This window comes from Pelophylax lessonae, assembly GCF_965119305.1.
Source record: "Pelophylax lessonae genome assembly, chromosome: 3".
In the NCBI taxonomy this organism is placed as follows: Eukaryota; Metazoa; Chordata; class Amphibia; order Anura; family Ranidae; genus Pelophylax; species Pelophylax lessonae.
The window spans coordinates 495,634,111-495,661,080 of record NC_138770.1 but is presented as its reverse complement, the minus strand read 5'-3'; the positions used below and the strand labels follow the sequence as shown (position 1 = coordinate 495,661,080).

Sequence of the window (26,970 nt, the reverse complement as noted above, 5' to 3'; positions counted from 1 at the left end):
TTACAAAAATCCATTTTTCTCTATCGCTCATTGACAGACGTAGTCCTCGGTGATTCAACACCCTTGGGACGTCCCAAAGCAGTACCACAAATGAGGGGTGGGAAAATGGAAATCAAATCCAATCTAGAAGGCCCAACCGGTGCCAACTAGAAGTTTACAATGCTCATCCTCAGTGATGAGACTCAACAGAAATTTTTCAACAGAAAAAACCCTCGAGGTAGACCACCGGTCTCCTCAAATTGCGGCCTGCAAAACCTTGCGGCCAAATGAGGCATCCGCCGATGCCATCACATCAATCTTATAAAATTTTGTAAAGGTATGTACCGACGACCAGGTGGCCGCCTTACATACCTGGACCACTGACGCCTGATGGCGGAAGGCCCAGGAAGTACTGAGCGCTCGAGTGGAGTGCGCCCTAACAGGGAACGGAGGACTCCGACCCTTAATAGAATAAGCCTGTACCACCGTCTGTCTGATCCATCTGGAGATAGTCGCGGCAGATGCAGGCAACCCCTTTCTAGGGCCATCCGGGATCACAAAAAGTGAATCCGTCTAACGGAAAGATTCCGTAGCCTTCAGGTAAACCCTGAACCACATCCAAGGAATGCAACGCATGTTCCCGATGATGATTGGGCTGAGGACACAAGGAAGGTAGTACGATATCTTCATTCAGATGAAAATCTGAAACCACCTTTGGAAGAAAGGATGGCTTAGGATGAAGCACTACCTTATCCCTATGAATCACTAAGTATGGGGACTGGCATGATAATGCAGCCAGTTCTGACACCCTGCGTGCAGAAGTGATAGCCACCAAGAAGGCCACCTTCTGGGATAAAGTAAGCAAGGGAATCTCCCTGATGTTTTCAAAGGGAGGTTTCTGTAGAACCGACAAAACCAAATTAAGATCCCAGGGCGGTAAGGGCGCGCGGACTGGTGGAGCCAGGTGCCGCACCCCCTGGATGAAATTCCGCACCAAGGACTTGGTAGCTAAAGGTTTCTGAAAGAAGATTGCTAATGCTGAAACTTGACCTTTGATGGTGCTCAAGGCTAGTTTCTGCTCAACCCCTTTCTGCAGAAAGGCCAATATTCGGGTCACCGAATAGGTACGTGGAGGAATCCCTAAAGATTCGCACCACGCGATATAAGTCTTCCATGTACGATAATAGACCTTGCTGGAAGTCGCTTTCCTTGCTTTAATAAGGGTAGGAATAACTGAAGCTGACAACCCTCTGTCCTTCAGTACCTGGGTCTCAATGGCCAGGCCATTAAAACCAGCGACTGTAAAGCACGATGGAAGATTGGTCCTTGAGACCGCAGACACTCCCTGAGACGAAGTTCCCAAGGAACGTCCGCGACTAGTATGTCCAAGTCGGCCAGACCGGCTTGACGAGGCCAGCCTAGAATTTCTAGGACCACTGGCGCTGACTGGATCTGAACCAGGCGGCCCTAGAGCTATCTGGCCCCGACCATCCGACAAAGTCTGCTCGTTCTCTGTTCCCACACATTTATCAGACACCTGATTCCTATCAGGAACGGTGATCTCTCCTGGTTGAACCTCCGGGACCGAAGTCACCTGGCTAGAGGCTTCTTGATCTGTCTGTTCAACCGGATCCGATTCTTGTGGGGAACTGAGACTAATCTTTGGAAAAGGTAAAGGAAAAGATCTGTTCAGGGAACGGTAACTGCCGCTCCCTGTAGTACTTAAATGTTGGAAGGGAAGAATCGCACCAGTAGCAGTGATCGATGCTCGATCTAATGCCCTGAATACCGGTGAAGACGTCCCCCCACCCTCAAACCGGGTGGGGGCGCACCTTTAGGCTGTGTAATCCTTTGCGTCGGTCTTTTGTTTGTCCGACCAGCCCTTCTTGAACCCTCCTGGAGGACCCTTGCCTTTCCCGCTTGTTCCAGCCGGGCGTACGAACCCTTTATGGGCAGTAAAGAAAGGTCCTCGCTTGTTACGAGGTCCCTTAGCTTTAGCAGCCTGTGGCAAGAAAGTGCTCTTGCCCCCAGTGGCGTCCTTAATGATCTCATCTAGGGTGGCCCCAAATAGGCGATTCCCCTGAAAGGGGAGATTCGTCAAGGTCTTTTTGGAACCTAGGTCCGCTGACAAGCATTTTAACCACAGCACACGTCTGAGTATTACCGCTGACATAGATGCATGCCCTAATAGGGGGGTAGCATCCAAGGCTGCATCACAGACAAACTGTAGCCCTTGTATAATCTGTTCCATCAATTCAGATGTTCCCTGGGGGATATCTTTCCCCTTCAGGTCCTGGCGCACCAATCTCGCCCATTCCGTAAGTGTCTGAGAAACCAGACCAATGACAATTACTGGTCTAAATGCTGACCCTATCAGGGAAAAAATAGTGCGGGACTCCGCTTCCACCTTCCGATCCACCGGATCCTTAAAGGACGAAGTGTCCGCTACTGGAATAACCGTGGCTTTATTCAGTCTGGAAATAGGTGGGTCCACCACTGGTGGTACCGTCCATTTCTTAATGAGGGATTCCTCAAACGGATAGCGTCTAGCAATACGTTTGGAAATAGTAAAGGTACGCTTAGAATGCTCCCATTCTTCTTTAATTTTATTACCAAAACACTTGGGTACAGGAAAAACCTTCACCGTTTTGGTGGGTTTGTTAGTACCAAAGGGAATCTCTGTTTCAGTTGCCGCTGCCGGTGAAACCTCAAGTCTTAAGGTTTCCCGAACCGCCACAACTAGTGCGTCCACCAATGCTTCTTCCCGAATTATGGCGGAAGTATGAACGTCCTCCTCACTGTCTGAAGGAACTTTACCTGAGACAACAGCCCTTGCAGAGGGACCTGCAGCTGCAATGACCATCTCAGACTCTGAGTCTGAAGTGTCAGATGATATAGGGGTAGGCGGGGGTCGCTTTCTTGACCCCCGTTCCTGACAGGCCGCCTCCACCCGAGCCACCATAGACTCCAAAACTGCTGTAAATGCATCCATACTCTGTGCACCGGCGGGTCCCGTGGCCCCCTCGAGGGAAACAGGTGGGGGTACTTGTGTGGCAGGGTCCATGATAATTCCAGTAACTACCCGGAAAATTCAATCCAAAAATAAATAAAACTTTTTTTTTTTTTTCAGACCCCCAGCGCCACAAAGCCCCTCAGTGTTACCTGCTAGGGATCCCTATCGAGCGAGAGAGAGAGAGAGAGAGATAGACCCCCAGGCTCACCACTTGATGCTCAGAGTTCACTGCAACTAGTCTCAGCACTGTCTCAAACAAACAGGAAGTCTCTTGGCTGGCTGCCCGGGAAGAAAGGAGGCGGCTCCGCCCCTCTGCACGCCTTCCGGCGCCTCCCCTAGCTCCACGAGGTGTTTGGGTCACCTCAAACATGGCCGCCCCCATGCTGAAGACACGAGGCTACGCCAAAATGGCGGCCTCGTGCGATCTACGGCGGTCTGTTACAGAATAGCGGCGTGACTGCAGAGTATCTCGGCATCGCAAAATCTTTCTCTCATGGAGATCAGCTTGACCGGCGGTACCGAACCCTGGCGGACCGCGTGGCTGTCGGGAGGCATGCTTTAGCTGGAGGAATGACCTGGAAAGCCGCATACATGTCCTGTGGCTTCTGACAGGTAGGATACTTTCTATTATCACAGTAAGATTCCAGTACTGCCACAGATTACAATCATTTAAACATACTTGTAATTAGATTGTCAGCTCCCAAACCAAGCCTTCTGGCTTTTTGTACACAAAAATCACACTCAATATAGGGGGATCTGTGCCATGTTATAGGATAGAGGGGAACCCATTCTTACCATTACAGAGAGGGGCCCGCGTTCACCACAGGACCCGTCAGGGGAAATGGGGGAGCATACTACTCACCGTACCGGAACCAGGCGGGCGCCAACTCCTGACAGTACCCCTCTCCACCGAAGTTGGAGGGCTGTCGACCAATACGGACGCCGTGACTCATGGTCTTTGGCGTTTCAGCGAGACGTCTAACTCGCAAGGTCAGTCCCCGTATAGTGGGACTATGTCGCGGCCGACCCAGCGCGGAGCTATGGCCTGCACGCGCTCGTAGGCTGAACTGGGGTGACCACTGGATCTCAACATCCCACCCGTCGCCCAGTTCAGCTTTCTTGCTTGAAGATCTCACAGGAACACTGGAGAAAAAAAGCTGTCTAAAAATCTTTTTAAGAAAAAAATCCTGCCAGGACCGAAGATCCCAGCAAGGTATCTAGGTCCTTACTCCTGACTAGACAGAAAAAAACTGATTTGCTGTAGCAGAGAGAGAGAGAGGATATACCCTTGGGGACTGCCCCTAGGGTGTGGCCAGAGCATTTTCTTTCCTGTCTAGTCCTACTCCTGTGGAGGGCAGCATAACCCGAGGGTGTTGAATCACAGAGGACTACGTCTGTCAATGAGCGATAGAGAAAATACAATTACGTTTTTGGTTGTAAGTTAACATGACAAAATGTGGATTATTTTAAGGGGGTGACTATGAATACTTTTTCAAGGCACTGTACCTTGATTACTGAAGGCCCCTTTCACACTTGTGTGACCTCAAAGTCACGCAATTTTTTACTGCATTTTTGCTGCGAAGCAATGCCTATAACATTTTTCTTTTTGCTCCCCCCCAACAATTTTGAGCACCAGCCGCCACTGGTATCAAGGTTTCACCTAAACCAAGATATAGTTCTGCCTTCCCTTTTTCCAGATCCTCAGACTCCAGAGGAAAGATTATTGCATTCACTAGATGTGGTTTGTTCTTCTTGGGCAGTGCATCATCAAGTATCTATGGCTCAGATTTTCAAAGCTGCTTCTTGGTCTTCAGTTCATACATTCATAAGGTTTTATCAAGTAGATGTTAGAGCAGGAGAAGGGGCTTAGTTTGGTATTGCATATATTTGGTATAGCGTGTTGCAAACAGCACTATAAGTTCCTATTGTTCTTTGCACGGGGGCAGTTATGGGATTCTGTGTTCCCTCCCCTCAAGGGCATTGCTTTAGGACATCCCAGATAGTCATTATTACCCGCTCTGTGTCCCGTGATGTACGATAAAGAAAATAGGATTTTTTCTACAGCTTACCTATAAAATCCTTTTCTTGGAGGACATCACGGGACACAGAGGTCCCTCCCCTCTTTTTCTGGGATCTTCACTGCTTGCTTCAAAAACTGAGGTTCTTCCTGTATGGGAGGGGTTATATAGGAGAAACTTCCTGTCTATTGGTTGCCAGTGTCCATTTACCTAAAGGTAGCATATAACCCAGATAGTCATTATTACCTGCTCTGTGTCCCATGATGTACTCCAAGAAAAGTATTTTACAGGTAAGCTGTAGGAAAAATCCTATTTTATTGTGCCTCTGGACATTATATGGTGCTCATGGGTATTTGGTGATCTGGGTTTTTCTTTAATGGGCACTCGGGCGCCAAGCCAGGATCGTAGTGAAATAATAATTTCCTCTTTTTTCCCCTGAGCCGTCCTAACCCGTCTGTAGACATCTATACAGCTGGGGTGGCACTGTGACGCAGCTTTGTATGGCATCATAATGTCTTTCATATGCGGTCCGTGCTGGGCCATGCACATTCGCATTAGTATAGCTCCAGCACCGGATGTGATGTAGTGGCCCGGATGATAGCCCTGTCATATCTGGTGGGACTGCGTTATAAGGTGAACGGCAAGATCGGGGACCGGACGCGGCTCCCAGAGGTATTTAGCTATGGTGTATGTGAGGAGGCTGGACATGTAATACAAGAGGTAAGGTTATTTCTGTTTGCAGTCGCTGCTAGCTAAGTGCCATAGGTCTATTATGGTCATGTCTTATGTTTGCCACATAGGGGGTAGGGGGACTTCCCTATAGGATATTTTGGGGGGTGGTGGATTGTTGGGCTATGGGAGGGGGGTTGGTCCTCCATACTAGGGTGAGTTCTCACCACCTTTAGTGCTGATCATACCCCACTAATAAGGTTTGCTTTCTGCCCTTGGGTCTTATGTATCCTGTATGGTAATGATGGTGGTTAGCACCTGGGCTATCACATCCATGATTATTCCTGACCACTAAGAGGGATAGGTTTGTGTGTGTGTTTGGGGGGGCAGGTAGGGCTGTTTTGTTTTTTTGGATGTGTATGTGTTATGTTTGCTCACTGTACCTCTGTGGAGTTGTGAATGTTGAAAGATTTTGACCTCAATGGTGCCGTATGTTTTCACAATCTATCATAATGTTTAGATGCGGGGTTCTGAAGAGCTATACTTTCAGCGACGCAGTTCCAAAAATACACCTCTTTGCCTCAATTGGTCCTCACCCCAACTCACTTGAGTGCCACAAGTGCAGTCAAGTGCCCATTAGACCCTCCCCTGTCAACTTTGCCAGGTCGATACACGGTCATCACTTATCTCTGGAGTGCATCATGTATGTTTGGATGACCTAGTGGGTCTGATACAGTTGAATTGGTGAGCACAGCTCTGTTCCTCTCTGTTCTGGAACTAAAAGAAGGTCAGCAGCGACATCATGTCCATAACGCCTACAATTGAGGGGGCTGTGCGGACAGACCTCAGACCAAACAGGAATAAAATTAAGCACTATTCACTATCAACTTCCACAAAACTAAGAAGGGTACATGCAAATGCCAGGAGCCTAGCTAATAAAATGGATGAGTTGGAACTGTTAGTACATGAGGAGGACATAGACCTTGTGGGAATAACAGAAACTTTTTTGACCCCTCGCATGACTGGCTGGCCAATATCCAAGGGAAGGACAGGGAAGGAAAAAGAGGGGGATGTCTCTATGTCAAGAATAATGTAAGGGTGGTAGAGAGGAGTGACATTATGGAAGGGATGAGTATGGAGTTAGAATCCGTGTGGGTAGAACTCCATAGGGAAGAAGTGAAGGGAAAAGTAATTGTGGGGGTTTGTTATAGGCCACCCAACCAAAGGTAGGAGGTAGAGCTGAAATTTATATCACTGTTGGGTAACGCGGCAAAGCTGGGATCATTCATCATATTAAAGGGACTTCAATTATCCCGACATTAACTGGGAAGAGGGGACTGCACACTCACTAAAGGCTCGTCTTCATGGAAACCTTACAGGACAACTTCATGTCTCAGTTGGTGTATTCTCCTACTAGAAAGAATGCAGTGCTGGATCTATTAATTACTAATGACCCAGACCTAATCTCAGTTGTAGGAGTCCGGGACAACTTGGGTTCTAACGATCACAGAATGATTACATTTAGCGTAAATCACAATATAGCAAGGCAAGAGGGGAACATAAGAACCCTAAACTTCAGAAGGGCAAACTTTCCCAAACAGTGCTCAATAATAGAGGAAATAAACTGGGACCAAACCCTAGGAACACTGACCACGGAGGAAAAATGTGAGTGCCTTAGGAACATATTAAACAAATGCATCTCACAGTGCATTCCTATGGGAAATACATTTAGAAGAGCCAAAGCCAAACCTGGCTGGCTAAACAATAATGTAACTAAAGTTAGTCGGGGAAAAAAAATGGCCTTCAAGAAATACAAATCGGAGGGCACATTATCAGCTTTCCAGCAATACAAGGAATCAAATAAGAAATGTAAATACAAAATCAAAATGGCTAAAATCAACTTTGAGAGACAAATAGCGGAGGATAGTAAAAAGAACCCTAAGAAAATCTTTAAAAATATCAACAGCAAAAAAACAAGGTCAGAGCATGTTGCACACATAATTAACGATGATTGGAGGACAGAGGACACTGAAAAGGCAACCGTGCTTTTGGTAGAGAATTAAGTGGAATTCTCTACCACAAATGGTAGTAACTGCAAGGAGTGCGGCTACGTTTAAAAGACTCTTGGACGTACATCTCAAGAATCAGAACATTCAGGGGTATGGGAAATGATTACGGCCACACACCCCTACACAGGTTGAACTGGATGGACTATAGTCTTTATTCAACTTTAACTACTATGTAACTATGTAACATAAAGAAGAAAAACAGAATAAAGAATCTTACTTTTGATAAGCGTTCGAGCCACTGTTAAAACTACTTGAGGAAGATTGAGATGACACCTAAGAAAAACAAACTATTATTAAAATTATTATTATTAAAATATTATTAAAATAAATGTAAGCTGTGGTTTGTTTTCTATTATTTGGCTTTGCAGGAGTTTATGGTTGACATTCAGCACCTCTATGTAAAGCTGGGTACACACACTCTTTTTTTTTTCATTCAACCCAGCGGGCTGATAAAAAAAAAATAAATTAAACTGACATAGCACTGTACTAACACACTAACCACCCCCCCCCCCCATTGGCTTCAAATGAGGATAGGATGCGGGTCAGATGCTGGTTTTCCAACATGCCTGTTTGGCAGAAGCCAGTTGTAAGACCAGCTTCTGTAGAAAAGACAGCTGTATTCACAGGCTGAAAGTCAGCCAGTTTCCGCTGAACCAAACAATTTCAGACAACTTTCAGCCTGTGTGTAAAAGGCAGCTTTAGGGCTCTTTCACACGGAGCGGACCGCATTGCGATCCGCTCCGTATGCCCGCATATCATCCCATCCGTTTGCGGATGATATACGGACATAATGTAAGTCTATGGGCATTGCGGATGTCAGCGGATGACACCGCTGACATCCGATTTTGCTTCCTTTCCGTTTTTTGAACGGAGGAAAACAGAACAGAACTGAAAGGAAGAAAATCGGATGTCAGCGGATGGTCATCCGCTGACATCCGCAATGCCATTCACTTACATTATGTCCGTAAATCATCCGCAAAAAAATAGGATGATTTGCGGACATACGGAGCGCCCGTGTGAAAGGGCCCTTAGGGGATCACAGGGGCAGTGTTATCAGAGTACAAGAGCACAGGAGGTGACTAAAGGTGACTAGCAACATCAAAGGGCTCTGAAAGATGCATGTATAGTATATGAATTTGGAGTCAATTGTACTGGAGTTTCCAGAAAAACTAGGCGTGGTTTTAGTTGCATTATTAATATGATTGTTATTTGTGTAACAATAAAATACCTCAGAATCTGCACGTGATAAACGGTCTAGTCCACTTTCTGCAGATTTCCTGGAAGAAAAGACAAGATGTAAATAGTAGATTATGCATTACTGCTGGATTTACAAACATAAATATTATCTCTATTATTAATAATTTTAAATGAAGAAAACAGAATATTAAATTGAGAGCCAATTACTGAGAGGAAAATTATTTTAACACAGAAGACATTAGCCAAAACCTAACATTTTTCACCCAAACATTTTTTAATTATCTAATTATCTATCTGATGTGCACAGGTTAATTTACTGAAGTTGAGATGAAAGTTGCCTAATAGAGTAAGGGGATCCCCTGATGTTGCCTTTAATCCACAGTTAAGGGAAATAAAGAATTGTGAGGGTTAGAAAATCTGCCCTAGTTGGTAATGTACCTCAATGAATGAGACATGTGGTATGGTCAGTGTCTGCCTCTGTCCCTCATCTCTTCACACCTGATATAAATTTGATAGTATTGCAGATACAACCTGTTAAGTATATGGATTGCTCTGGAGCAATCAGAAGATGTGAAAAACATAAGATGGTTAAGTTGCCCTTGCATGTTTTAATGCCTTCTAATTATTTGTAGCCAGCCTAATCCAGCTGCACAATGGACTGGCTTGTTGTACCAGCTTTTTTGTTTTCGCTGCACACTGGACCTCTAACCTATAAAAAAAAAAAGCAGCTATACACTATCCTCCAAATATAAATCTTTGCACCCACAAGACTGGAAGTCTCCCTACACACAAGACACCAAACTGCAATATAACTTTTACTTTACCACATTAGATGGGAAGTCCCATCTGATGACCAGTGTCAAACACACAAAAAAAAAAGAGTACTACACACCAGCTGGACTGGAAAGGAATCAGGCTACCTACAAATCACAGAAAACTGACTTATCTACAAATGTAACCAGAATTGTTTTTGCTATTTCTATATTTTCCCTTTTTTCTGAAGCTTCCTTTGTTGGAAATACTGAAGTAAGTGTACAGCAATAAGCACCCTTAGCTGTAAGATGTCAAAAACTTCTGATACAGCTATGCTCAATGACTAGCCCTTGTAAAGTATAGGCATAACTATAGAGCCTGAATGTTGTTCAGCTTGCCAATTTTGGCTCTTAAGCAGCACGTCTCTATGATAATCACTTATTTTTTGGACTAGCTTTATCTTAGATCAAAACATAAGCCTGATATACACAAGTATCATTCACAGCCACAATTAAGCTAAGTACACACTGTATGAACTTCGGCTGGTTCCTGAGGGAGTGGGTGAAATTCTCTACCCAGTTGGCGGAATCGGCCACCTCCTGCCTGGCATCCTTTGATTGAAAAATCCAAGGAGCCAGGAGGAAAATTGTCGGTGGCTGCACCCAATCAGATGTAGCCACTGTGTGTGTTTTCTGACAAATATGACTGTGGCTGTCAGAATACAATGGCCACAGCAGGAGACTTACCTAACCACACTGTTAAAGTGTGGATGGGGCAACCTGATGAGATTTTTTTTGTTTAGCCCACAGGTTGAAAGAAAAAAATCTGTATGTTTATACCCAACATTGGATACATATTGGCATACTCACATACCTTTGCAACACCAGAAAAAAAAAAGGAATTTTGAATTACTAGTAAATTCCATATCTTAGTACAGGACACAAGCATAAATGACATTTATAGACCCTGGGTTATACACTGGTATCTTCAAGGAAATGCCCCCTGGGGGTCCCCTACAACCCTACCTCGCTCAGTAAATCCTCCAGTTTTTTAGCAAGCAATGCAGAACAGAACATGAACAGAAGGTAGATGCCAAGATATAATTATACAGTACAGGACACAAGCTTAATATAATAGACTCTGATATGTACCCAAATAAATGAGAAGGTTGGGAAACAAGTCAAACAGAACTGTGCCAACAGGCGCAAGAACAACAAGGGTTAATGGACCTAACTCAGAATTCTGCTGCAAGAACCTTGTGGCCGAAAGCTGCATCTGGAGAGGATTGGTCATCTACCTGGTAGAACTTGGAAAAAGTATTAACAAAGGACCAGAGGGTAGCCTTACAAAGCTTGGTAACAGAGCCCTGCTGTTGAAATGCCCAGGAACTCCTATAATCCTAGTGAAGTGGGCATGTATTAGCGCAGAAAGTGCTTTATACTTTAGGGTGTAAGCTCTTGAGACAAGTTGTTTAGCAATGGTGGATCTTGAATCAGGATGTCCCTTGGTCCAAGCTGGACTACTGTTACCATGTAATAACAACAAAATAACATGCCTGGAATTCTTCTAGGCAAGAGCATGAGATCTGGGACAAACCAGTTTGTTTTCTGGAGGAAAGGCATTTGCTTTGGCTGTGTCTAGAATGAGGTATTCCAGACAAAAGAAAAGTTCGAGAGCAGATTTTTTTTTTTTTAAAGCTTATCACCCAACCAAAAGCCTGAAGTATATAAATAGTCCTGTGGACATTTGCAGATAATTGGAAGAGGGATGAGTACATCAGAAGAAGGTCGTCTAGATATCCTGTGATCTGAATGCCCTGAGTTCTTAAGGGGAAGAAGAGATACAAATCTGACTGTCCTTGAGTAGAGTTTGGCTGCCTTGAGAGAAAAGCAGTGATGGGGTAGAGTTTTAAGCAGGTATGCAGTGCATACTAGTACACTATGACTTAAACCTGCAGGGGGAGCATTTTTTAATTTTTTTTTCTAGGAGACTTCACTACTGCTTTAATTATCAAAGCATATTCAATGTAAATCAGTTGCTGATAGTGTGCCGTATCATTCAGATCTGGGCACACTATTAAGATTTAGAATCACTTTAAATTCCTAAAGTGCACTTACGGTCAGACTTACGGGCAGTAAAAGATCTTTAAAACAAGCCTAACTGATCACTAGTACTGCAGAAACTGTGGAGCGATTCATCCTCATATTCGTCAACAGTAGAACTGGAGTTCTTATCTCCGAGCAGCAGCTCAGCTCACTATCACTTCCCACAGTACCTGCTCTGTGTTTCCATAAAAGATTATAGAGCTGGGAACCTGAAAAGTCACTGCCCAGAGAGGAGAACAGGGTGAGCTGATCTAACTATAAAACACAATGGAGGATATTAAGGCTTCTGCTGTAAATTATGAGAATGATTTGATCCACAGAAAGGGCCTGTTCTAAAGCATGAGCACTGTTTGTTATGAACGTACTGTATATATATATATATATATATATATATATATATATATATATATATATATATATATTAGTGATCGACCCTCGACCAATATCGGTTTTTCTTTGCCGATACCGATATTTTGCCGATCGCATATCGGTATCGACCAATATTGGCCGATATTTTCACACATGTAAAAATGTGCAAAAAAAAACACAAATTTCGACACAAATCTCTTAATAAACCTGTTAATCTTTATTTATTAACATTTTTAACATTCTTAATACCTTAACTGCATGAAAACTGATAGGAAAAGTGCACTTGTAGGGACATTGGCATTTCACATCATCTGATCTCATAATAAAGTGCTGCAGTAGTGGACTCACTCACTGCAATATTTTTAATTCACTACTGCAGTGCAGTCAGTGCAAAACTGCTAGAAAAAAAGCTAGGCAACAGTTACACATTGGATTGGACTGGAGTCAGTGGAGGACTACCTCTGCAGTAAGGCACTCACTGCCACTACAGCAGTCAGTGCAAAACTACTAGAAAAAAAGCTTGGCAACAGCTAGACAGTGGATTGGATTGGAGTCACTCAGTGGAATACTTCTGCAGTAGGGCACTCACTACAACTACAGCAGTCAGTGCAAAACTGCTAGAAAAAAAGCGAGGCAACAGCTAGACAGTGGATTGGACTGGAGTCCGTGGACTACCTCTGCAGTATGGAACTCACTGCAACTGCAGCAGTCAGTGCAAAACTGGTAGAAAAAAGAGCAAGGCAACAGCTACACACATGTCACAGTGGATTGGACTGGAGTCAGTGGAGAACTACCTCTGCAGTAAGGCACTCACTGCAACTACTGCAGTGCAGTCAGTGCAAAACTGCTAGAAAAAGAGCAAGGCAACAGCTACACACATGTCACAGTGGATTGGACTGGAGTCAATGGAGGACTACCTCTGCAGTAAGGCACTCACTGCAACTACTGCAGTCAGCGCAAAACTGCTAGAAAAAGAGCAAGGCAACAGCTACACATGTCACAGTGGATCATTGGACTGGAGTCAGTGGAGGACTACCTCTGCAGTAAGGCACTCACTGCAACTACTGCAGTCAGCGCAAAACTGCTAGAAAAAAAGCTTGGCAACAGCTAGACAGTGGATTTGATCGGAGTCACTCAGTGGACTACCTCTGCAGTAGGGCACTCATTGCAACTACAGCAGTCAGTGCAAAACTGCTAGACAAAAGCTAGGCAACAGAGACACAGTGGATTGGAGTCAGTGGACTACCTCTGCAGTATGGTACTCGATGCAACTACTGCAGTCAGTGCTAAACTGTTAGAAAAAAGCTAGACAACAGCAAGACAGTGGATTTGAGTGGACACTACTCTTTTCAATACTCCCAGTTAAGTAGAACAATATTATAATGCAGAAAGCAGAACATTTCAGCATGTCCATGGTCACCTGTTAAAGGTGTTCTGTTTTGTTAATACAATGCTGCTACTTCATAAACATGCACACGAGGAGTGGAGGACAGAGGAGCAGAGAGAGAGAGGTATCTTCTAGCATGGGAAGCAAGTCTTTTCTAGCATGCCTCATTTTCTCGCCACCACTGAAGAGGATGACTCCTTCTGTCAATTACCGCTTCTTTCAAATAGAGATGAAGTTCATCATCCAAGCTCATAGTTGCAGATTCAGAAGAAATTGAATCCTCCGCATGAGGCCCCAATAAAACACTGAAAATGTCCTGATCAATTCGACCACGATGAAGAAGATTCTCTTCTGTTCATTGACGTATTTTTGGACATTTCTCTGTTTTTGCAGCATGCTGCTCTTCATAAAAATAGTGTTCTGAACTTGTCTTTTCGGTAGGAACCTCCTGCACCTCCTGTTGAATATCTTCTGTCAGCCATTGTTTCGCCTTAGCCAATACATCATCAGAAGAGAAAGCATGGTTCTTGTATCGAGGATTCAAAAGACTTGCAAGCACAACATTTTTAAGCTCTTCATGCTTCTCAAAAAATATATCAATCAAAGCTCTTTGGCTTGACAGACTATCATTTGAAAGTTGGAGGGTGTTGTGTGCCATGACACAGAGGTCTGACATATCAGCAATCCTCAATCCTTTCCGCATGTTTGCTTCACTGTCTCGAAGTTGCGCAAGCATCACTCGGTCTTTGTTGATTCCCCATTCTTCAAGCATGCCTAGAAACATTTCTCTACTGTACTGTACTGTAGTGTGGGATCCTTGCATCACTTTTGTATTCAACACCAACTACCTTTTTGTCTATCCACTGTCAATGAAGTGGCATGAAGGAATGATTAGTGACTCTGACTCTGTTTGTGACCAGCAGTCTGTCGTGAATGAGAGTGAGTTGCCAGCATTCTCTGGTTGCAGCATAGCCTTTACTTTGTCAACGACCTTTTGGTGAAGCTTTGCCAGCATTACGGTTCGATAATACTTCTCACTCTTCAGTGTGTACCTTGGCTCAAGTATGGACATGAACCGCTGAAATCATAGTTACATAGTTACATAGTTAGTGAGGTTGAAAAAAGACATAAGTCCATCCAGTTCAACCTATGATGTGTGTGTGTGTTTGCTTTTAACCGTACATTGTATACCCCTGTATGTTGTGGTCTTTAAGGTGTCCATCCAATAGTTTTTTGAAACTATCAATGCTCCCCGCTGATACGACTGCTTGTGGAAGAGAATTCCACATCCTTACCGCTCTTACAGTGAAGAACCCCTTACGCACTTTAAGGTTAAACCGCCTTTCCTCAAGTTTTAGTGAGTGGCCACGTGTCTTATTGTACCTCCTTTCTCTGAATAGTTTGTTCCTTATGCTAGGGTCGCCAGTACAGTATTTGTACATTGATATCATATCCCCCCTCAATCGTCTCTTCTCCAGAGAGAATAGGTTCAGTGCTTGTAGTCTTTCCTCATAGCTGATGTCCTCCATTCCCCTAATTATTTTTGTTGCCCTTCTCTGGACTTTCTCCAGTTCCAGCACATCCCTCCTGAGGACCGGTGCCCAGAACTGGACAGCATACTCCAGATGTGGCCGGACCAGAGTCTTGTAGAGTGGAAGAATAATCTCTTTATTTCTGGAGTGAATCCCCTTTTTTATACAACCCAGTATTCTGTTGGCTTTGCTTGCGGCGGCTTGGCATTGCATGCCACTGCCAAGCCTGTTGTCTACCAGTACCCCCAGGTCCCTTTCCATCCTAGACTCACCCAGAGGTTCCCCCCCTAGTGAGTAGCTTGCTTTCTGGTTTCTGGCCCCCAAGTGCATTACTTTACATTTTTCTACATTAAATCTCATCTGCCATGTAGTTGCCCACCCCGTTATTTTGTTCAGGTCTGCTTGCAAGATTTCCACATCCTGCATAGAAGATATTGGCATGCCTAATTTAGTATCATCTGCAAATACTGAGATTGTACTAGATATCCCCTCCTCTAGATCATTTATGAATAAATTAAACAGGATTGGTCCCAGGACAGAACCCTGGGTGACCCCACTTTCCACACCCGCCCAATCCGAGTACTCCCCATTAATCACCACCCTCTGTACTCTCCCCTGGAGCCAGTTCTCTATCCAGGTACTCACCTTATGGTCCATACCTACCTTCCTTAGTTTGTACAGTAAGCGTTTGTGGGGAACGGTGTCAAAGGCCTTTGCAAAGTCCAGATACACCACATCCACAGGCTTACCTTTATCTAGGTGGCAGCTCACTTCATCGTAGAAGGTTAATAGATTGGTTTGGCACGAACGATTTTTCATGAATCCATGCTGATTACTACTTATAATACCGTTTTCATTACTAAAGTCTTGTATGTGGTCCCTTATCATCCCCTCCAAAATTTTGCAGACTACTGATGTTAGGCTGACCGGCCTATAGTTACCCGGGATATATCTCGGCCCCTTTTTAAATATTGGTACCACGTTGGCTTTTTTCCAATCAGCTGGCACCATACCCATCTGTAAACTATCCTTAAAGATCAAGAATAATGGTCTGGCAATCACCTGGCTGAGCTCATTAAGAACCCTTGGGTGCAAGCCATCCGGTCCCGGTGATTTATTTATGTTAAGTTTCTCTAGTTTAGCTCTAAGTCTATCCTCTGGCGGCACTTCCTGAGGTGTATTATTTAGTTCGGCCTTACAAGCGGGGTTCGTGTAGCCCCCCGATTCCTTTGTGAAGACTGAAGAAAAGAAATTATTTAACACTTCCGCCTTTTCTCTGTCCTCTGTGGCCATTTTTCCTTTATCATCTTTTATGGGGCCAATGTGCTCTGGCCTCGCTTTCTTACTGTTTATATACTTAAAGAACTTCTTGGGTTTCTTTTTACTCTCCTCCGCTATATGTCTCTCATGTTCTATTTTAGCTGCCCTGATTTCGTCTTTACATTTCTTATTACACTCTTTGTAATGCTTAAATGCTGCCAATGACCCCTCAGTCTTGTATTTTTTGAAGGCCTTTTCTTTAGCACTAATATACATTTTTATGTTGGAGTTTAGCCACCCAGGGTTTAGTTTTGCTCTTTTAAATTTATTTCCCTGTGGAATGCACTGGCCCACTCCCTTGTTAAGTATGCTCTTGAAGCACTCCCATTTTTCCTCCGTGTTCTTTGTTCCCAGGGTTCTATCCCATTTGATATTTTCTAGCAGCGAGCGCAGTTTAGGGAAATTGGCTCTTTTAAAATTCAGTGTCCTTATATTACCCTTGTGTTTCCTATTACTGTAATTAATACTGAAACCAATTGACCTATGGTCACTGTTCCCTAAGTTGTCCCGTATTTCTATATCCGTGAGCAGGTCTGTATTGTTGGTAATCAGTAGGTCAAGTACCGCATTGTTTCTTGTCGGTGCATTCACAGTCTGACCCATGAAATTGTCCTGCAAAACATTTAGGAACTGCCGAGCCTTGGCTGAGTGTGCGGTTCCTTCTGCCCAGTCTATATCTGGATAATTAAAGTCCCCCATTATAATGACATTTCCCATCCTTGCTGCCAATCCTATCTGTAACATGAGGTCCGCCTCACCCTCCTCCCTCTGGTTGGGGGGCCTATAGCATACGCCCAATATTACCTTCCCCACCGTGCCTTTCCTTTGAAGCTCTACCCATAGGGATTCTGCCTCGTCCATAGCTCCATTATTAATATCATCCCTCATATTTACCTGTATACTGTTCTTAATATACAAACATACCCCTCCCCCTTTTTTACCTTCTCTATCTCTGCGATAAAGGGAATACCCCTGAATGGTCGCCATCCAGTCATGGGAGCTGTCAAACCAAGTCTCAGTTATCCCAACAAAATCTAAGTCCTCCTCAAACATCAGCAGCTCCAGCTCTCCCATCTTGTTGGCCAGGCTTCTGGCATTGGTATACAAGCCTCGTAATTTTGATCGGTTACATTTATCCTCATTTGATGTTTTTAGGCTGCTCTCTTGATTTTTCCCCGTACCCACCCTGGGTATAGGAGCTCCGAACACCCTACCGCTAATGCCCCCATTTCTGCCCTCTGAAACTTGCTTTCCACTGGCTAATTCTACATCTGTACCCTCCCCCCCATTCCCTAGTTTAAAATCCTGAGTCAGACACCATTGTAAATGGCTGGTTATCAGTGACAATCATCTCTGTGATCACTCTGTTCAGCAGTGGGGATCTTCCATCTGAATCTAGACAGTGACATCTGTTTTTTTTCACAAACATATCTGTTATTGTTGCCTGTGATAGTGGAGGAGGTATTGAATCAAAATCACATTGATATTCATTTTGTTTTTTCTGTGCTGCAAGATACAATTCAATATGATGAACTCTCAGATGGGCCCAAAAATTTGACGTATTTTTGTTTTTTTCAGTTACTGATCCCATGCTTATGTTGTTTGTACATGTGTTGCATGGAGAAGTTTTCCTGGAGAAGGTTGAGACGAGAAATAGTCCCAGACCACACTTTTACTTTTTCTCTCCTCATCCATCTCCATTTCAATTTGAAAGACACTATAAAAGATTAAAAAAATGGCTTGCTGAAGTTGCTGCTGCTGCTGGCACTGGCACCCTGTTGTGGGTTGGTGGCTGATGCCTGGCAGTGTGGGTTGCTTGCTGGCACCCTGTTGTGGGTTGGTGGCTGACGCCTGGCAGTGTGGGTTGCTTGCTGGCACCCTGTTGTGGGTTGGTGGCTGATGCCTGGCAGTGTGGGTTGTTTGCTGGCACCCTGTTGTGGGTTGGTGGCTGATGCCTGGCAGTGTGGGTTGCTTGCTGGCACCCTGTTGTGGGTTGGTGGCTGACGCCTGGCAGTGTGGTTTGCTTGCTGGCACCCTGTTGTGGGTTGGTGGCTGACGCCTCGCAGTGTGGGTTGCTTGCTGGCACCCTGTTGTGGGTTGGTGGCTGACGCCTGGCAGTGTGGATTGCTTGCTGGCACCGTGTTGTGGGTTGGTGGCTGACGCCTGGCAGTGTGGTTGGCTTGGTGTCATCCTGTTGTGGGTAGCTTGCTTGCCGGAACACTGTGGTGGCTGGTTGGCTGGCTTGGTGTCACCCTGTTCTGGGTGGCTGGCTTGCAGGAACACTGTGGTGGCACTGGCTGGCTGGCTGCCTTGGTGTCACCCTGTTCTGGGTGGCTGGCTTATAGGAACAGTCTGTAGTGGCTGGCTGGTTGGCTTGGTGTCGCTCTGTTATGGGTAGCTGGCTTGCAGGAACACTGTCGTGGGTGGCTGACTTGGTGTCACCCTGTTATGCATGGCTGGCTTGCAGGAACACTGTGGTGGGTGTCTGGCTTGGTGTCACCCTGTTATGGGTGGCTGGTTTGCAGGAACACTGTGGTGGCTGGCTGGCTTGGTGTCACTCTGTTATGGGTGGCTGGCTTGCAGGAACACTGTGGTGGGTGGCTGGCTTGGTGTCACCCTGTTATGGGTGGCTGGCTTGCAGAAACACTGTGGTGGGACTGGCTGGCTGGCCGCCTTGGTGTCACCCTGTTCCGGGTGGCTGGCTTGCAGGAACAGTCTGTGGTGGCTGGCTGGCTGGGTGCCTTGGTGTCACCCTGTTATGGATGGCTGGCTTGCAGGAACACTGTGGTGGGTGGCTGGCTTGGTGTCACCCTGTTATGGGTGGCTGGTTTGCAGGAACAGTCTGTGGTGGGTGGCTGGCCGGCTTGGTGTCACCCTGTTATGGGTGGCTGGCTTGCAGGAACAGTCTGTGGTGGGTGGCTTGCTGGCGTGGTGTCACCCTGTTATGGGTGGCTGGCTTGCAGGAACAGTCTGTGGTGGGTGGCTGGCTGGCTTGGTGTCACCCTATCATGGGTGGCTGGCTTGCAGGAACACTGTGGTGGCTGGCTGGCTTGGTGTCACCCTGTTATGGGTGGCTGGCTTGCAGGAACACTGTGGGGGCTGGCTGGCTGGCTTGGTGTCACCCTGTTCTGGGTGACTGGCTTGCAGGAACAGTCTTTGGTTGGTGGGTGGCTGGCTGGCTTGGTGTCACCCTGTTGTGGGTGGCTGGCTTGCAGGAACACTGTGGTGGCTGGCTGGCTTGGTGTCACCCTGTTATGGGTGGCTGGCTTGCAGGAACACTGTGGTGGCTGGCTGGCTTGGTGTCACCCTGTTGTGGGTGGCTTGCTTGCTGGAACACTGTGGTGGGTGTCTGGTTGAAACACTGTGGTGGGTGGCTGGCTTGCTGGAACACTGTGGTGGGTGGCTGGCTTGGGGTCACCGTGTTGTGTGGGTGGCTGGCTTGGTGTCACTCGCTCACCATGGCCTGTTGTGGGAAGCTGGCTTGCTGGAACACTGTGTGGTTACTGATCACGGTGGCAGGTGGCTGGCTTGGTGTCATCTGGGTGGCTGCTTTGCTCGCTGGAACCCTGTTGTGGAGTGGGTGGCTGGATGCTGACCTGCTGGCACCCTGTTCTGTTGTGGGTCAGATGGCTGGTGGCTGGCAACCTGTGGTAGGTGGCTGAGGCCAGGGCCTGTGGGTGGATGGATGGCTATCACCGTGACCAGACTGGACTGCAGCTGGCTGTAACACGAGGCTGTGTGAGGCGTGGGGGGTGGTCTTAAGGCAGAGAACGTGTGCAGTGCACGGTGAAATGGCATCATGTATGGGCCGCGCAGGCGTGGGAGGCGGTGTTAGAAGGCAGAATGTGTGCACGCAACATACGCAATGACATCACGAAAATATCGGCAATATCGTTAAATCCAAAGGCTGATACAGATATATCGGGGAAAGTGCATATCGGCCCCCAATATATCGGTGTTGCTGATAATCGGTCGATCTCTAATATATATCAGTCAATGGCAAAATTCTCTAAGCCCTATTTGATTTTGTATGCATACAGACTTCTGGCTCTCGACCAGCCCCTTTGTATACAGCATCCAACTTTAATTTACATTCATATACAAAATACAACTTTCATCAGTGACAATATTCCTTGAGTTCTTCAATAAAATGTGTATACCTAAGTAACCCCTCACCTATGCATCTAGATGCAACCCCTCTTTAATATGATGCATAGATTTTTGCTGAAGTTGCTCAGGAGGAGACACCTTTCAACCATGGGTTGGAAACCAAAGTAAAGTTTAGAGGAAGGAGCAGCAAGAATACTCAAGAAGAAGGGAGGAAATTAGGAGCTGAGAGAAGATTAGAGACAGTGTCTATACAAGGAAACAAGCGTTATTAAAACCTTGCCGCAATCTCTAGCAGTGAAAAATTCCAAAGCATAATGAATGTGAGACCAGACTATGTAGGTGACTAATAAACTAAAATCTACCTTTCTGGATATGAAGGTGTTGAACACGAAGAGTGAAAAGTAACCTAAATACAATTAAAGAGTATATCAGAATATACAGACATATTGATGCAAATATATAAAAATATATTTTTTGGTTTTCTGTTATTTTGAAAGTGTCAATGATGGAAATAAAATCTAACTTTTGTTGACATATTATAAGAATGTCTAATCTGTAATTTGATGCCTTTTGGAGATTTGTCTTGGCTTCTTTATGTACATTAATACAAATTTTTACCTGGGGTGCCCAAACTTTCGATCACCACTGTATAAACAGTGCCTTGTGAAAGTATTCGGCCCCCTTGAACTTTGTGACCTTTTGCCACATTTCAGGCTTCAAACATAAAGATATAAAACTGTAATTTTTGTGAAGAATCAACAACATGTGGGAAACAATCATGAAGTGGAATGAAATTTATTGGATATTTTAAACTTTTTTAACAAATAAAAAACTGAAAAATTGGGCGTGCAAAATTATTCAGCCCCCTTAAGTTAATACTTTGTAGCGCCACCTTTTGCCTGGTGTGTTCCTTGTTCTTCATGATGCTCTCTGCGCTTTAAACGGACCTCTGAGACTATCAAAGTGCAGGTGCATTTATACGGAGACTTGATTACACACAGGTGGATTCTATTTCTCATCATTAGTCATTTAGGTCAACATTGGATCATTCAGAGATCCTCACTGAACTTCTGCTTCTCACCATCCCCACTGTCAAACATGGTGGTGGCAGCATCATGGTTTGGGCCTGCTTTTCTTCAGCAGGAACAGGGAAGATGGTTAAAATTGATGGGAAGATGGGTGGGGCCAAATACAGGACCATTCTGGAAGAAAACCTGATGGAGTCTGCAAAAGACCTGAGACTGGGATGGAGATTTGTCTTCCAACAAGACAATGATCCAAAACATAAAGCAAAATCTACAATGGAATGGTTCACAAATAAACATATCCAGGTGTTAGAATGGCCAAGTCAAAGTCCAGGCCTGATAGCAATCGAGAATCTGTGGAAAGAACTGAAAACTGCTGTTCACAAACGCTCTCCATCCAACCTCACTGAGCTCGAGCTGTTTTGCAAGGAGGAATGGGCAAAAATTTCAGTCTCTAGATGTGCAAAACTGATAGAGACATACCCCAAGCGACTTACAGCTGTAATCGCAGCAAAAGGTGGCGCTACAAAGTATTAACTTAAGGGGGCTGAATAATTTTGCACGCCCAATTTTTCAGTTTTTTATTTGTTAAAAAAGTTTGAAATATCCAATAAATTTCGTTCCACTTCATGATTGTGTCCCACTTGTTGTTGATTCTTCACAAAAAATTACAGTTTTATATCTTTATTTTTGAAGCCTGAAATGTGGCAAAAGGTCGCAAAGTTCTGGGGGGGGGGGGGCGAATACTTTCGCAAGGCACTGTATATATATATATATATATATATATATATATATATATATATATATATATATATATATATATATATATATATATATATATGGAGTTGGTCTCACTGATTTATATTTTTTATTTACAGCTTTCAGAGTTTGTAAAAAAAAAAAAAAACCTTCCAAATCATACATTTTATGAAAGCATAACACCAGTAGAATAAAAAGATTATATGTATGCGAAAGTTTATCAAACTGATATTTTCGATAGAAAATGCACTAAAATCATTACTAGTGCACTCAAACACAACATAACCTACAACATTCCTTTAAAACTCCTACTAATGGCCCATTCACTCTAGGAACTGCATGTGAATTGCACAGAATGCACTACTTTTGGAAACGCACTGCAACTAGACTACGTACTTTAATACAAAGCGTTTGAGGCCTGTGAGATGATGTTAACTTTTCAATGGTACTGGCTGCTGATCGCAAGGGCAGTGCAATTTCAATGCGGTGCAGGAAACTGCCACAGAACATGGCTTTCTCGCACAGCATTCTAGTGTTAACAGGCCCTTAATCCATATAAAAAAACTGTATTGAGTTAATAAGAAAAACAAATATTTGCAAATTCTAAACTGTATCTTTTAGAGAAATGGTGAAAAATCAGAGGTACACAAAAATGTAAATAAGCAACTGTAAACACCTGGAGGTTATCATTTTTCATATACAACTTTTTATTAAAAGATGTTGCGACTGATTTTGAGGTTCCTATGAAAGATGCGCAAATATTTATCAAAATTATATTTTTTGTAAAAATACACTAAAATTAGTATTAACACTCAAACACAACAATGCTTACAAAATTCCTACTAAATATAAAAGCTAAAACTGTACTGAAGTGTAGCAAACAACAAATATTTGTAAATTTAAAATGTGTCGTTTGCAAAGGGGTAAAAATGGAAGGTACACAAAATGGTAATGTTTTAGGCCCCCCTCACATTTGGGCGATTAGGAATAGTAGGCAGAATCATCAATATTTTGGCTTTCAAATTAGCATCGTCAAAATTTTGGATTTCAAATCACGGCAAAATGCACAATGCACGTTTGGGTGCCATTTATCCTCAATGATACCCCACAATGTTCGCACGACAAAACACACCTGCCTCAGGGCCAAAGTTTCTTTAGTGCGACAAATGCTAATAGGGCAGCCCATTCACTTGCATAAATGCATTGGAAACACGCTTTTAGATATGTGAACGGTGCCTTAATGCATGTCTTGCAGTAATGTGCGATTTGTAGTGCCATGTGTTTGTTGTGCTAAAATGATCCAGGCTCACATTTTATCTCAATATACAGCACATTACATTTGTTGCAACATGCTGCCTCACATAGTGATAAATTAATTAAAAAAAAAAAAAAATATATGAACTGCGATGTGTAATGACGCATTGCAGCACATGTGCTAAGGCACAATAGCACAAGCACACTGATGCTCATTTTCATGTACATTAACATGCATCGCATTATGGCAGCCCATAAATGGGTACTAACAAGAACACCTGTTTTTGTGTGCTGCGACAAGTGCAATGGTGCATGCATTCTCGTTTTTTTAACTCGGTATTTATGAATGAACAATATGTGATCAACACTGATCACTTCAGGATTCATTCAGACGGGCAAAAAGTAAATATGACACTCATATTTACCGACCCCTTTGCTTGGCTATCCTGAACAACCAAATGTGCTGGGAGGCATCGGCAGGCAGAGTGAAAACAGCAGGCTGTGTTGGAGACCAGGGTCACTGATCAGGGGGCACCACCAGTCCTCCTGTACGGGGCCTGGGCACACAGGTGAGGCCTGGGCAGGACAAGGATTGGTGGCTGTCAATCACAGCCAGTGAACCAATAAGGAGAGAGACTAAGCAGGGCCAAGATTTGGCTCTGTGTTTGAATGGACACAGCAGCAGCTCAGGAAGAAGCTTGCTCGGATGCCCCCACAACAAGCTGCTTGCTCTGGGGGCACTCGGCAGGAGAGAGGGGCCAGGAGCGACAGCTGGGGACCCTAGAAGAGGAGGATCTGGGCTGCTCTGTGCAAAACCACTGCACAGAGCAGGTAAGTATAACATGTTTGTTATTTTTTTTTTTTTTTAATCTGTATTTAATATCACTTTAAATAATGAAAACAGCGAGCGAGGTCTCCCTGTGTTCATTTATAATGGAAGTATAATAAACTGTGTTTACCATGCTTCAGTTCATGAATGAACAAGAACCTCTGTCTCCTTTTCATCATCTTCAGTGCAGCTGAGGCTGCAGAGAAAGGAACTGAAGAATGTATTTCCATAATTCCTTTCTGTCTCAAAGGTAAGATGTCAGGGGTTTATTTCACCCAAGCCCCCCAACAACGTTGTAAAAAAAAAAAAAAAGTTATTTGAAAATATAAAAAGATAATAAAAAATTGCAAAAAAAAAAAAAAAAAGACATTTAAAAAAATAGTAGAAAAAAATAAAAATAAAAAAAAAGGGGGGTGCTCATTCACACAGGTTCTTTGGCCCATACAGTGTGAATGATCAGTTTGTTTGTGCGGCTGGAGCTGCCTGTTAATCTATGTGGATGCAACAGCTGTATGAACACAGCCAAAGGTGGCCCCAAATGCACACTATCAGTGTTTGGGGCCCATACACCTGCATCCACACATCTGTCAAATTAGGACCTGTAACTTTGCTCATCCAGCTGCCACATCCCCATAGCGTAACAGACTGCCTGCACACAGCTCCACCCTCCACTCACGTAAAATAACAAAAAATGGTTCACACTGGACAGGATACAGCACATATGAATGTGAATGAGCCCCAATACCTAATTTACACACACAACTATATTTATTAACCCAATACAGTTTTATCTTTTAGATTTAGCAGGAAGTTTGTAAGTTATATTATGTTCGTGTCCACTAGTTATGATTTTAGTGTAATGTTGGTGAAAATATTGGGGGGGGGGGGCTCTGTTAGGTAGGCTGTATGGGACCCTGTGATTTCTAACAGAAGCCCTGCAGGGGACATAGCCCAAAGCTGTTGGTTGATGCCCATCTGTCACTGGATCCTTCCTGATAGGCAATGGCTGATTCTACCCCGCAAAGCCCGCTGTCTCTCCTGTTACCGGTGAGGAGAGAAGCAGGGAGATCCAAGGACAAAGGGGAATGAGATTGGGGCAGGGGAAATCAGGTTGTGTAGGGGACACAGTATTTATTTATTTGCCGACACCCAGCGGGGAGGATTAGTATCTGTAGAGGCAGAGGGGAGAAGGGGGTCACTTTTTAAATGAATTGCTGCGATCAGTGACTTATCAGCTGCTGACCATAGCTATTCATTTAATGAGGAGAGTCAGCAAAACCATTGTGATTCACTGTAACAATCGTGAGCTTATGGCAGAGTGGGAAATGCAGCAAACGTAGGGCACACTGACCTGCCCAGCTGGAAGCGGTTCTGTTCCGTCGTATGTCTTTACGTCTGTAGCAGCAAAAGGCTACTTTTACCAGCACAATTAAAAAAAACTCCTCTATTTTTTAGCCTTAATATGATTAGCTGGGCACATACAGCTCAAATGACCCACAAACTAACTCTAAAACTCTAAAATCATGAAACAGCTCTAAAGTTGCTTTAAAGCAGGACATACATGGATTAAAGTTCGGCTGATTCAGCAGGGATCGCCTAAATTTTGATCTTTGTATGGGCACCCTGATTGTACAGAACTCAATCAATCGACTTCTGTACAACCAACCTGTTGGGTTTTTTCCTGAACAATCAGTGCCACCAGCTATATATAGCCAGCAACACTGGTCTTGATGGCTGTGAGGGTTCTTCGCCGTGTAAACAGAAATAGCTCGGCAGGAGTGATTCCCACATCCACACATTCGAAACAGGCACATTTTGGAGTCACACAACACGCTGGTTGAACGAAAAAAAATGTATAATGTATTGCCTGCTTTACTGTTGGATCTTTGGTATAAATATAAAGCAACTAAAACTGGCAATAATTGGCTCAGATTTTTTTTATACAGATAGCCGTCTGAACAAAAAAACAGAGCCGATTTTCCTATCCACACATTCAAATTGGATGGGGAAATCTTCCCCACTGTGTCCCCATCAGAATATACTGATCAGCACTGCAGCCCATTGGTTGCATGCACTGATTGACTGCTGGTTTTACAGCAGGGATGTTTAACAGAAAGCTGGTCTAACGACAGGCTTCTGTTGAGCAGAGAGGGCTACACACAGATCGAAATTTGGCTGGTTCCTGCTTAACTGACCGAGTTTCGATCCATGTATGGACAGCTTAACTGATCAGGACCGAAATATCTATCCAAATCAAGCTACAAATGATATAGAATGCCTTATAGCAAGATCTCCTTGACCATGTACAGTAAAAAAACATGTTTCACAATGTAATACCTCAAAACTGCTGGTTGCTACGCCAGATATACCACTTTCAGCCGATGTTCTGTTCCTAGGGCAGCAAAATATAAGATTGATCAGTTTTACCATTAAAAAGTTTGGCAAAATGAAATAGCATACAGTATATGATTCAGTCTGCCAATAACATTAACATAAAAGTTTTTGCTTCTCTCTGTTCCCTCAGTAACAGAGTTCCTTATGTTGATCCTGCAAGTATAAATTTTCCACCTCTAGAAAATGGC

At 44.2% G+C, this 26,970-nt stretch overlaps 1 protein-coding gene across 1 annotated transcript in view; it reads right to left on the bottom strand.

Moving 5' to 3' along the window:
- Positions 1–26,970, bottom strand: part of LOC309551208 (interferon-induced, double-stranded RNA-activated protein kinase-like) — a 311,038-nt gene that overhangs the window by 111,169 nt on the left and 172,899 nt on the right. Inside the window, exons 14-17 of the mRNA XM_082251706.1 lie at positions 26,726–26,780; positions 20,884–20,927; positions 8,977–9,025; positions 7,966–8,021 (exon numbers count right to left, since the gene is read on the bottom strand). Coding sequence (XP_082107832.1) covers positions 7,966–8,021; positions 8,977–9,025; positions 20,884–20,927; positions 26,726–26,780 — 204 coding nt within the window. The remainder of the gene's footprint in view (positions 1–7,965; positions 8,022–8,976; positions 9,026–20,883; positions 20,928–26,725; positions 26,781–26,970) is intronic.